The sequence below is a fragment of the Pseudophryne corroboree genome, chromosome 11, assembly GCF_028390025.1.
Source record: "Pseudophryne corroboree isolate aPseCor3 chromosome 11, aPseCor3.hap2, whole genome shotgun sequence".
Taxonomy (NCBI): domain Eukaryota; kingdom Metazoa; phylum Chordata; class Amphibia; order Anura; family Myobatrachidae; genus Pseudophryne; species Pseudophryne corroboree.
Window position 1 is genome coordinate 318950788 of NC_086454.1, and position 13067 is coordinate 318963854.

The following is a 13067-nucleotide window of genomic DNA, read 5'->3' on the forward strand; positions in this document are numbered from 1 at the left end:
GCCAGTGCACACCAGGTGACCTAAAGCTTTCTTTAGTTGTGCCCAGTCTCCTGCGGAGCCGCTATTCCCCATGGTCCTTACGGAGTTCCCAGCATCCACTACGGACTACGAGAAATAGATTTACCGGTGAGTAAAATCTTATTTTTACCTTTAGATTTCAAATTCATCCATGATGTTATTGTGACTCGCAAATGTGTCCTGACGTACTGGGAGGGATTGTGTGTCTGTGTAATGAGATTTTTGTTGCAATGCAAGTTCCGCTTACATAGCCGGTTATTTACGAAGCGCCCTTTGACACGCAGTGCAAAACGTCTGGTCTCTGCTCCAGTTTGGCCCTCCCGCACAGACGGAAGGTGTGTGTGTGTGTGTGTGTGTGTGTGTGTGTGTGTGTGTGTGTTTGTACTGTATGTAGGATATCTCAGCTGAAGTGCAGTTTGGAGGGCTGCACAACGGTCACATTAAAAATACAGGATAAGACTTCAAGATTGGATCTGGTGTAAAAATAAAATCCTTTTGCTGAATGGATATGGCTTAAGGAACTCTTTGTTCCACCTTGTTATCTCATTACCCCAAAAACTTTGCACTGCAAAACTAATTTCCTTTTCCATATTGTTACAAAAAAACTAGATGCCAGTGTGCCTACTACATACCCTACTTTTCCCACCTTTTCCCCACTGCTGTCTGTGTGCCAGACTCCTTGGGCTTCGGGGGTCATTCCAAGTTGTTCGCTCGCTAGCTGATTTTAGCAGCATTGCACACGCTAGGCCGCCGCCCTCTGGGAGTGTATCTTAGCTTAGCAGAATTGCGAACGAAAGATTAGCAGAATTGCGAATAGAAAATTCTTAGCAGTCTCTGAGTAGCTCGAGACTTACTCCTACACTGCGATCAGTTCAGGCCGTTTCATTCCTGGTTTGACGTCACAAACACGCCCTGCGTTCGGCCAGCCACTCCCCCGTTTCTCCAGACACTCCCGCGTTTTTCCCTGACACGCCTGCGTTTTTTTAGCCAACGCCGGGAAAACGATGAGTTGCCGCCCAGAAACGCCCCTTTCCTGTCAATCATTTACCGAACACCAGTGCGACTGAAAAGCGCCGCAGAAGCCACAGCAAAACAGCTAAGTTTTTAGTAAAATAACTAAGCGCATGCGCAGTAAGCGACTAATCGCATTATAGCGAAAATCGGCAACGAGCGAATAACTCGGAATGACCCCCTTCATACATAACTTCTGTTCAGCGGAGTGCCATTGTCTCTTTCTGTTCAGCGGAGTGCCATTGTCTCTTTCTGTTCAGCGGAGTGCCATTGTCTCTTTCTGTTCAGCGGAGTGCCATTGTCTCTTTCTGTTCAGCGGAGTGCCATTGTCTCTTTCTGTTCAGCGGAATGCCATTGTCTCTTTCTGTTCAGCGGAGTGCCATTGTCTCTTTCTGTTCAGCGGAGTGCCATTGTCTCTTTCTGTTCAGCGGAGTGCCATTGTCTCTTTCTGTTCAGCGGAGTGCCATTGTCTCTTTCTGTTCAGCGGAGTGCCATTGTCTCTTTCTGTTCAGCGGAGTGCCATTGTCTCTTTCTGTTCAGCGGAATGCCATTGTCTCTTTCTGTTCAGCGGAGTGCCATTGTCTCTTTCTGTTCAGCGGAGTGCCATTAAGCAGGCATTCCCAACCTCAGTCTTCAAGGCACACTAATGGGCCCTACACACTTTGCGATCCACCGCCGAGCTGCCCGACGGCGGATACGTCCGACGGGCGACCCAGCGGCGGGGGGGGGGGGGGGGGCAGTGACGGGCGGAGTGAAGTTTCTTTTTCAGTCCCCCGTCACCCGGCTCCATAGCAGTGCAGGCAAATATGGACGAGATCGTCCATATTGGCCTGCATGCACAAGCGACGGGGCACCAGCGATGAACAAGCGCTGGGCCGCGCATCGTTCGTCGCTGGTGCCTCCACACTGAAAGATATGAACGGTATCTCGTTCATCAATGAATGAGATCGTTCATATCGTTCGGTATTCTCACCCAGTGTGTAGGGCCCATTACAGTGCAGGTATTAGTGATATCCAGGCTTTAGCACAGATGATTAAATCAAAATAATTGAGGTACTAATTAAGTCACCTGTGCTTAAGCATGGATATCACTAAAACCTGCACTGTCAGTGTGCCTTGAGGAGCGAGGTTGGGAATGCCTGCCCTGAAGATACACTCTCATTCCCCTGTACTAGATACCATTCAGCAAGTATTGTTTTATTAGGTTACGAGTGCTGCAATTACACTGACATTGCGTGCAGGGAACTGAATGTGGATCTTCTCCCATATGCGGAGCTGCACGCCTCTGTGCAACTTCCCTACCCTTGGTTCTGACATCATTATGGAGCGCACACTTGCACCAGCGCTATACATGGTGTATGAGATCCATCAGAATACTTGCGCATCTCTGCGTAGGCACAAAGCTGCACAGGCCGCGGTACTGTCTGCACTGCCTCTGTAAACTTTGCCTAGGTGTGAACACCCCATTACCACCCCGTTATGCCCCTTTCAGCGGCAAGTGGTGATGTGCCTGAGATGAGTATGACACGGAATCCACCTGTAGACGTGCACACTGGGCCTGATTGAGAACATTGGTATTTTGCGTCAGGTCCAGAATGTGGCCCACTCCCAGCATGCACAGGGCCAAAGCCTGCTAGATCCATCCGTCTCGCGTTGTTTTAAAATAGCTCCCAGAGGCCTCTCTGATGCTTCAGTTTACCTCAATGGGAGATTCAAAATGGCTACTTCCTCCCCTGCCAATGTTTGCAGGAAGGAATGACGCCTCCATATAGCACTGAATATCGCTGTAGAGATTTCTGGCGGAACAGGGGTCAGCAGATGCCCCTACAGGGAGACATCCTATACAGGCACATGTCTCGCTTGGAGATGGATATATGATGTACTGAAGCCAGTGTTAGGTTAATGAAGCAAGTCAGCCCTGTTCCTCTCATCAGCCGTCACTCCTGTCCTATCCACTAACCAATTTCTTCAGATATCTCTCTCTGTGCTGTTCGGAGACTGTCAGTCGTAGCACGAGGGGAGAAGGGGCACTGATTCCCGCTTTCTCTCTCTCTCTCTCTCTGCTTCCGGGGCTCGTTTGCACAATAGACAGTAATTGGGAAAGGCAGATTTGAGCATATGAAGCGCCAAGAATCTTCCTGATACTGACAACGAGGTTGTGCAACTGTGGGGATACATGGGCTTGTGGGGGGGTGTTTGCAGGATGCACTGCAGAGATACACACCACAGTATTTGCTCATTTTCTAAGGTCCATTTTTTTCCCCAGAAGCCAGTAAACCTATCTGTATGTGTTTTGGAGCGTGGGAGGAAACTGCAGCGTCGCAAGGGAATCCACACAAGCACATACAAACTCCACACAATTTGGGCCACGGCTAGAACCGAACCCATGGCCCCAGATCATTGTCAAAGCCTTAAAAATACACCTCAACAGAGCAAATATACAGCTTGCCTAAGTAGTGAAAACATTGGAGATGGTCAGGTTCAAGATGGATAATTGCAGCACCCTGCGTCTCTGTCAGCGTGTGCTAATAAAGAGACCATCCCTGGGCTCTGTAGCTCATCCGTTCTGGTAATGGGGAGCCAGACAGACGCCGAGGCCTCTGACGTGCACACAGTAACAGCGATGTAATCTGTCTGCGTGGGCGGAGGTTCTGGGAAGGATTCTGGAGTTTTGTATTGCTGTGTCTTCATATTAAGCAAATGAGTCCATGAAGGATTCAATGCCAATAACTACAAAGCATAACAAATATAAGTGACACAAGCTGCCTTATGCTCAGCGTATGGTAGAGGAAGGCAAGGAGAAACCTATCAATTCACTAGGAATTAGTGACATCACAGCAAGGAACTAGTGACACCACTGAGGCTCAGACCTCATACTACTGTTTCTAATGTTTCATAAACTTGTGTTATCTGGCTCAGTCCATTAAATGGCTGTCACAGTGTGCCTCAGTCAGGGGCGTAGCTAGACATTTGTGGGTTCCATTTAAATTTGGTTTTCATGTACATGAAGCAGAAAGTTGCTCACCTCCGGCGTCTTACTGAAGCTCCCTCTGGTGAGTCTGTGGCTGCTGTTATAGTGACCAGGGCAGCCATCAGGGTGGGGGGGACTGTGGGGACTGGTGTCCCTGGCCCTTAAAGAGAGGGGGCCCACCCCTGGCTCCTACCGCCAGTACCTGTACCAGTCTGTAAACTAACAGCAGGCTAATGTGCAGAGAGGACTTCTTAAAACAAGCCTTATATGTGCATCAGCTCTCTGTGAACCATTACTGTAGGTCCACAACGATCCACCTATATGTAACGTCACAATTTAATGTATGACATCACATAGGGGTGGAGCAGTGCGGTAGAATCTTTCTTTTTTTTTTTTGGTGGGTGGAGGAGAGGCCCTGTCAGTCCTGGGCCCCACAATTTCTAATGGCAGCCCTGATAGTGACCACCAGCCACCACTCTCAACCAATCACAGGCTTTGTTTAGGTTAGGGTGACCACAGATTTGGCCTGCGTGAGATGATCTCGGTAGTTGTCAGCTTCACCTTTTTTGTTTACTATATTGCAATAGGCTGTCCTAGATGACTGTTATTTAAGGCAGCCAATCCCTAAATACTAATAAAGGGGAGGTCGCTGTAGAGTGGCTGTTGGGGGCATCTTGGACATAAAGTTGGAGAAATCTCTTTCAGAATTAATATGGACTGTAATGTAGTCCTAAAACCTGCTTTCATAAAATTCAGGATTGCTGGCGGATAGCTATTGCTGCATCAGTTGTAATTCAACATTGCAAACTCATATTATATTCCAGCTTTATTATACAAGTACAGTTATGTTTCTGAAGAATAGAGTGGATATTGGTGGCATAGCAAATGGGGCAAAATATATTAAGTGAAATTAATAACGGACAATACAACTACAATAGGTTTAAGATTAAAGTTTACAATATATGTGACTACAGTGTTGTCTCTTTCTTTCAGTTGCCCCAGTTTGTCTGAGATGTGGCTGCAATCAGCGCCAAGAAGTGACCATCTGAAATTGTGATTGACCGCTGTCCGTAGAGATCATCCAGAAACTCGTTTTACCCTCTGGTGTATATCGTGCAGCCAACAACCTGGACCAAGTCCTTCTTGTCACCCAGTTCCGCATAGAAAGGGGAGTCGGTGGGTGCATTCGCTATGGAGACCCCCGATGTGCCAGTGGGGAACCTGATAGATCTAGATGCTGAACCTCTGGTCGTGGTACCAGAATTTCCCACCCAGCAAGATACTGATGGGCTCCTGCTGCTGGAAGGGAACCCTCCGGAGAATGGGGAAAGGGAGGAGGAGATTGAGAGCGATGCCACAGAATCGGCAGACAGTGAGAATGAGACCGCGTCGCCCAACCGCCACCGCTGGAACCTCTCGCAGAGATCGTCCTCTGAGTCCTTCTCCTCCAATCAAAGCACAGAATCTGCCCGGGATGAGCAAATGTCAGAACAGAAAGAGTTTATCAGGCAATATGTTGAGAAGATCTTCACTGGGGGGTAAGTAGTGGAAAATGGTGTGGGGGGGGGGTGCAGGAAAGTAGATATGATTTAAGTTGGACACATTCCCATCAATAAATATTTTCTGTTAAGTTAGTTTGTGTTCTGGCTGATTTCTGTAGAACCAGGGACTGTCTATGCAAATAGGGCCAAGGAGAGTGATTTAGCGCACAATTTAAAAGTCTAAAAAGAAGGTGGCTCCGGCCTCTTCATCATCGTAATCATTTATCTGTAAGGCCCACAGATTGCATAGTGCAGATGAATGAATATATATATATATATATATATATATATATATATAGTAAACAGCACGGAATGGCACTCCCAAATAACAAGAAATACAGCTTGCTCCGGTGCCCTGCGTCAGTCACAGCTGAGGAATATGTACACAAGAAGGCTGGCACTCGTAGAGACTTTTAAACAAGACAAAGATGCAGTAGCTTAAGTCAACGTTTCAGGGCTGTGCCCTTTTATCAAGACCAACTGTACATACAAAATACACAGACATTTATACATTACCAGTGACACCTCATGTGCAGACGACCGCCGCTCTCCGGGAGACCCGCTGACGTCATGGGCGCGCGCCGGCGACCCGGCGTCTCCAGGGGGCGTGGTGTAAACGCAGTGTAAACCATCACCATGGGAACCAGTGTACGGATGCTGGAATAGGACAAAAAGGAACAGCCTAGAATGAATGGGGGGCTCCGCATTATACATAGCTAAACGGCCAGTGTTAGACATAGCTATATGAGAGGCTAGATAAGTGACTGAGACCAGGGGAATGAGACACAAGCATTAAAGTGTTTGACATTATACATATTCATAGCGCAGACTCTGGTTTACACCACGCCCCCTGGAGACGCCGGGTCGCCGGCGCGCACCCATGACGTCAGCGGGTCTCCCGGAGAGCGGCGGTTGTCTGCACATGAGGTGTCACTGGTAATGTATAAATGTCTGTGTATTTTGTATGTACAGTTGGTCTTGATAAAAGGGCACAGCCCTGAAACGTTGACTTAAGCTACTGCATCTTTGTCTTGTTTAAAAGTCTCTACGAGTGCCAGCCTTCTTGTGTACATACATATATATATATATATATATATATATATATATATATATATATATATATATATATATATAAAAACAGATATCGCTCAAACCAGAGACATTGGTGGAAAGGAATAAGAATTGATGTAAGAAAAAAACTCCTTGTCGTGTGTTTTTGTGTTGCCACGCTAGGCACACAGGCAGAGGCTGTTGTGGAACTAAAGGTGCCAGCAACATCTGTAGCACAGAGCCGGTGTAGAATTGGATCACTTGTGCCTGTTTGTCCCCGGACAGTTTTCTTGGATCGCCTGGTCATACAGGTCAGCAAGTGTTTCAGTGAAGTAATGGTATAGATCCCAGTGACCTAGGGACACACGTTCCGGTTTAGTGCAGTAACGCATCCGGATGATTAAATAGTCAGATCCTAAAAGAGTGATTCCCTCAGGGGGCTGGCTGTGTTTTTGCTGCCTGCCAGACCGCATCACATTATAAACCAGATCCCTAAGTTCTCCTGTCACTGCAAAAAATGTGCCGAGCCGGCATTCTTCCTGCCATGTGCCGTCACTAAAACCTCCGCACCTCCAGGGACTCCAATGCAGTGCAAGTAAATTGTGCATCCCTACCGGCGAGGGGCTACTACCCTGCGTACATACACTGGGTGACCAGTCCGGCAGCCGATTTACCCATTCATTGCCAGGGAGAGGTATCACATTGTGTGGTAGCTTTCCAGCTCTCTACAGCAGGCAATCAAAGCTCTGCAATATTTATTACTTATATGAGCCACCCCACATTACTTGGCCAGATATATTTATTAATTTAGTATTTTCTTATTGCTGTATTTATGTATGCAGTCATTTTCTAAATATTATTTTAATTTAGGAATGAAATATTTAGTCCAGTGGCTCTCAACCTCAGCCCTCAACTTTTCCTAACAGTTTATGTTTTCAGGATTTCTGTCTGTGGAAGTAAGAGGGGTAAGTTATGAACTGGCAAAATTGATTAACTCACCTGTGTAATAACTTAAAGAAATCCAAAAAACATGACCTGTTAGTACAACTCGAGGACTACAGTTGAGAACCCTTAATTTATGGCCTTATTCTAAGTCTGATGCAAAGTGCCTGAGGCAGGCAGAGTTACTGACTTGTGCTACTGCATAAGTATCCGTCGGGCTTCATGCATATGGTAACAGCACCCATTGGGGCAGATGTATTCACCTGGAGAAGTGATAAAGCAGTGATAAGCGCAAGTTGATAACGCACCAGCCAATCATTACAGATTTAAAAAATGACAGGAGCTGACTGGCTGGTGCGTCATCACCTTGCGCTTATCACTGCTTTATCACTTTTTTATACCTTCTCCAGGTTAATACATCTGCCCCATTGTTCTTGCATATTCGCAACATACAGATGGAGCCATCTTTATCTTGGCCTTTAATAGAATTAACTGAGTCACGGCAGTCGGACTTAATCCCCTGCTGTAATGACTTAGGGGGTCATTCTGACCCGTTCGCTCGCTGCTTTTTGTCGCAGCCGAGCAAACGGGTCCCTACTGCGCATACGCCGGCCCCGTAGTGCGCCAGTGCATGCCAGACGGCCGAAGGCCGTAGCAGAGCTGCGATCGCCTCTGCCTGATTGACAGGCAGAGGCGATCGCTGGGCGGTAGGGGGCGGAACGGCGGCGTTTGGCCGCCGTTTCGTGGGAGTGGTCCAGCCAACGCAGGCGTGGCCGGACCGAATGGGGGGCGATGAGTAGCTCCCGGCCAGCACTCTAAAGCTGCGCTGGCCAGGAGCTACTTCTGAAGTGCAAAGGCATCGCCGCTGTGCGATGCCTTTGCACTTCTGCGGTGGAGGGGGGGGCCGGCACTGACATGCGGGGCGGGATAGCCCTGTGCTGGGCGTCCCCCCCGCATGTCAGTGTGATTGGTCATAGCTGTGCTAAATTTAGCACAGCTACGATCAACTCGGAATGACCCCCTCAATCTCCTGCTGTATTGTTCTCTCTTATTGTATTGCAGCTGAGAAAAATAGATGAAAGGCTTATGCTAATAAACCATGGTGTGCCTAGGCGCAGCATAGAAGCCAAGATGATCGTGGCACCATCTACATCATCAGTAATGGCCCTTACCCCAACCCCATATTGGATGCAAAAGATTTGTCGGAAATGGGTGTTCCTTCTCTGGATGCTCCCCTCAAACCAGCACGGAAATCTGGGTACACGTTGATAACACTCTTGCGGTACGGATCTTTTAGATGCGTTGGCAAGGGTACGCCTGTTTCCCGGAACAGTGAGGTCCGACCAGGCATGCATGCCACGGCATACGCGCCGTCTGCTGATAATTACAGGATGCGTCCGCTTTTACGCATCAGAACCAGGCCCTTAATGTGTCTGTTTTGCAGGTGTTACAAAGTTTGTTACAGGGAGTATTTCCACCGACTTACATTAAATATTTAACAAAAGACTTCTCCATGATGCGATAATGTCTTAGCCCTTACTTACTACAGTGCAGAGGTGTCTGTGCTGTTTAACATAATTACAGCACAGTAGAACTAGTAAAACGAGCAGCAGCAGCACCTGTAAAAGATACGGACATTTATTACACGGGTGAACGCTTTTATTTGATGGGAATGTTAATTGTGTGTAATAAAGCAGCTTTCACTTGGCATTTCCCCGAGCATGTCCTTTAATATAACGCAGTCCTGTAATAGTTATACATGAATATATGTATGTTTTTATTTGCAGCAGGGAGAATAGCAGAGCGGCGCAGCAGTGGCTTCTGCACTGGGTGCATGGGGCATTTCTGCGTTTTTATAACTCAGCGCTGAATCCGCTCATCCACAACTAATAATGTCAAACGAAGCAGAACAAGCTCGGGGGGGAGAGATCCTCAGCCAGACACATAATCCATGGTATTGCAGTCGTCCAGGCCACAATCAGCCATAGACACAAATATGAGGACGTTCTGTAACATCCTGAATTATTGATCAACCAGGGGGTCCGGGAATTGTGACAACAACAAGGCACAAACTGTGCATCTGCCTGTAATCATCACTGTAGGATCTGTTCCAGTAATCATCCATTATGCAACCAAGGCTTCTGCCTAGGGCACTGTGGACGCGGAGGGGATTCGGATGGCTCTCTCCCATCTTTATGTGGGTGTTTGATTTGCAAAGGGAGAGGAAAAGGGGGACTGTGGGAATAAGCAGACTCGTCTTCACCTGACATTGACTTTCTTTGTTTGAGACGGTATTCTAGCTGAATAAAAACAAACCTATAGATATACAGTACTGTGCAAAAGTTTTAGGTAGGGGTGGGAAAAATTAAGCAAAGTAAGAATGCTTTCAACAATAGACGCGTTAATAGTTGATTTTTTTTATCAATTAACAAAGTGCAAAGTGAATGGACAGGAGAACTCTAAACCAAAACAATGGGGGGGTTTTCGGGTTTGTTAGCAAACCCAAAAAGTTAGCAATTGGGCAAAACCATATTTCACTGCAGGTGGGGGGGATGTAACATGTGCAGAGAGATTTAGATTTGGGTGGGTTATATTGTTTCTGTGCATGGTAAATACTGGCTGCTTAATTTCTACAGTGCAATTTAGATTTAATTTCTCTGCACATGTTACATCCACCCCACCTGCAGTACAACATGGGTGGTCATTCCGAGTTGTTCGCTCGTTATTTTTTTTTCGCAACGGAGCGATTAGTCGCTGATGCGCATGCGCAATGTCCGCAGTGCGACTGCGCCAAGTAAATTTGCTATGCAGTTAGGTATTTTACTCACGGCATTACGAGGTTTTTTCTTCGTTCTGGTGATCGTAATGTGATTGACAGGAAGTGGGTGTTTCTGGGCGGAAACTGGCTGTTTTATGGGTGTGTGCGAAAAAACGCTACCGTTTCTGGGAAAAACGCGGGAGTGGCTGGAGAAACGGGGGAGTGTCTGGCCGAACGCTGGGTGTGTTTGTGACGTCAAACCAGGAACGACAAGCACTGAACTGATCGCACTGGAAGAGTAAGTCTCGAGCTACTCAGAAACTGCACAGAGAAGTCTTTTCGCAATATTGCGAATCTTTCGTTCGCAATTTTGATAAGCTAAGATTCACTCCCAGTAGGCGGCGGCTTAGCGTGTGCAAAGCTGCTAAAAGCAGCTTGCGAGCGAACAACTCGGAATGAGGGCCATGGTTTTGCCCGATTGCTAACTTTTTTGGTTTGCTAACAAACCTGAATAAGGCCAAATATCTGGTGTGACCACCCTTTGTCTTCAAAACCGCATAATGGCCCTCATTCCGAGTTGTTCGCTCGCTAGCTGCTTTTAGCAGCATTGCACACGCTAGGCCGCCGCCCTCTGGGAGTGTATTTTAGCAGAATAGCGAACGAAAGAGTAGCAGAATTGCTACTAAATATTTTCTTGCAGTTTCTGAGTAGCTCCAGACCTACTCCTAGATTGCGATCAGCTCGGTCCGTTTAGTTCCTGGTTTGACGTCACAAACACGCCCTGCATTCGGCCAGCCACTCCCCCGTTTCTCCAGACACTCCCGCGTTTTTCCCTGACATGCCTGCGTTTTTTAGCACACTCCCGGAAAACGCTCAGTTACCACCCAGAAACGCCCACTTCCTGTCAATCACTCATCGATCAGCAGTGCGACTGAAAAGCACCGCACAGACAACAGCAAAAATGCTAAGTTTTTAGTTAAATAACTAAGCGCATGCGCGCTGCGTACCACGTGCATTTAGCAACAAATCGCAGCATAGCGAAAATCGTCAACGAGCGAACAACTCGGAATGACCACCAATGTCTTCTAGGTACGATTGCAGAGTTTCTGAATGAACTTGGCAGGGAGGTTTTTCCAAACATCTTAGAGAACTAACCACATATCTTCTGTGGCTGTAGGCTTGCTCAAATCCTATATTTCTGTATTTCTCAGCATTGAGGACACTATTAATCCTGACAGAATCCCAAACTTAATTTGCTAAAATGAAGCTCCAAACTTGCAAGGAACCTCCACCATGCTTCACTGTTGCCCTTTGGCGAACAAACTGCCTTCTGTTACAGCCTGATATTTAAAATTTTGCCTCATCAGTCCAGAGCACCAGCTACCATTTTTCTGCATCCCAGTTCCTATGTTTTCGTGCATAGTTGAGTCGTTTGGCCTTGTTTCCATGTCGTAAGTAATGCTTTTTGGCCGCAACTCTTCCATGAAGACCACTTTGGGCCAGACTTCTCCAAACAGTAGATGGGTCAGGGACGTGCAGTCAGGGGAGGCAGGGGAGGCAGTGCCTCCCCTGTCATAATGATTAAAATAATAAAAAGAAGATATTTATAACAGAGTCTGTTATCAATATCTTTTTTCATTATTTTAATAATTCCCCCCCTGTGGCTGCTTGTGAGGGTGGGAGGCAGCGGGAGAGGTGCCTCCCGCTGCTAACACTAAAACTCCGGGCAGCGGGGGGGCGGGCAGGGGGCGGGGCGCAGCAATGGGCTGTGAAAGCCCATTGAAAATGAATGGACAAGCGGCACCACTACAGGGCCCCGATGAATGCACGCCCCTGTCAGTGCCCCAGATGTGATTGGCCCAGCGGATCCAGTGCTGGATCCGCTGTCCAATCACCCCCTTCCCGGCTGCAGCAGGCGCCGTGGGCTGTGTGGGCGCCCGCTGCAGCCAGCGCCGCTACTATGGGAGAGACGTCATGAGTCATGACGTCTCTCCCATAGTACAGCAGAGACGAGCCGGCGGACGGACGGAGGACAGCGCTGCAGGAGCGGTAAGTATGAGTGTGTGTTTTTTTTTTTTCTCTAACGTCCTAGTGGATGCTGGGAACTCCGTACGGACCATGGGGAATAGCGGGCTCCGAAGGAGGCTGGGCACTCTAGAAAGATTTAGGACTACCTGGTGTGCACTGGCTCCTCCCACTATGACCCTCCTCCAAGCCTCAGTTAGATTTCGTGCCCGGCCGAGGTTGGATGCACACTAGGGGCTCTCCTGAGCCCTTAGAAAGAAAGTATAGTTTTAGGTTTTTTATTTTCAGTGAGACCTGCTGGCAACAGGCTCACTGCAGCGAGGGACTAAGGGGAGAAGAAGCGAACTCGCCTGCTTGCAGCCGGATTGGGCTTCTTAGGCTACTGGACACCATTAGCTCCAGAGGGATCGACCGCAGGCCCAGTCCTTAGTGTTCGGTCCCGGAGCCGCGCCGCCGTCCCCCTTACAGAGCCAGAAGCAAGAAGAGGTCCGGAAAAACGGCGGTAGAAGACGTCCTGTCTTCAACAAGGTAGCGCACAGCACTGCAGCTGTGCGCCATTGCTCTCAGCACACTTCACACTCCGGTCACTGAGGGTGCAGGGCGCTGGGGGTGGGCGCCCTGAGACGCAATAAAAACACCTTGGATGGCAAAAAAATGCATCACATATAGCTCCTGGGCTATATGGATGCATTTAACCCCTGCCAGAATACATAGAAAAACGGGAGATAAGGCTGCCGATAAGGGGGCGGAG

The 13067-nt window shown here is 48.0% G+C and overlaps 1 protein-coding gene across 4 annotated transcripts in view; it reads left to right on the forward strand.

Moving 5' to 3' along the window:
* Positions 1-13067, forward strand: part of KIAA0513 (KIAA0513 ortholog) — a 122810-nt gene that overhangs the window by 74445 nt on the left and 35298 nt on the right. For all 4 annotated transcript variants that reach the window (XM_063945676.1, XM_063945679.1, XM_063945677.1 and 1 more), the window contains exon 2: positions 4994-5538. In XM_063945676.1, the coding sequence (XP_063801746.1) occupies positions 5192-5538 (347 nt within the window). In that variant the 5' untranslated portion in view covers positions 4994-5191. The remainder of the gene's footprint in view (positions 1-4993; positions 5539-13067) is intronic.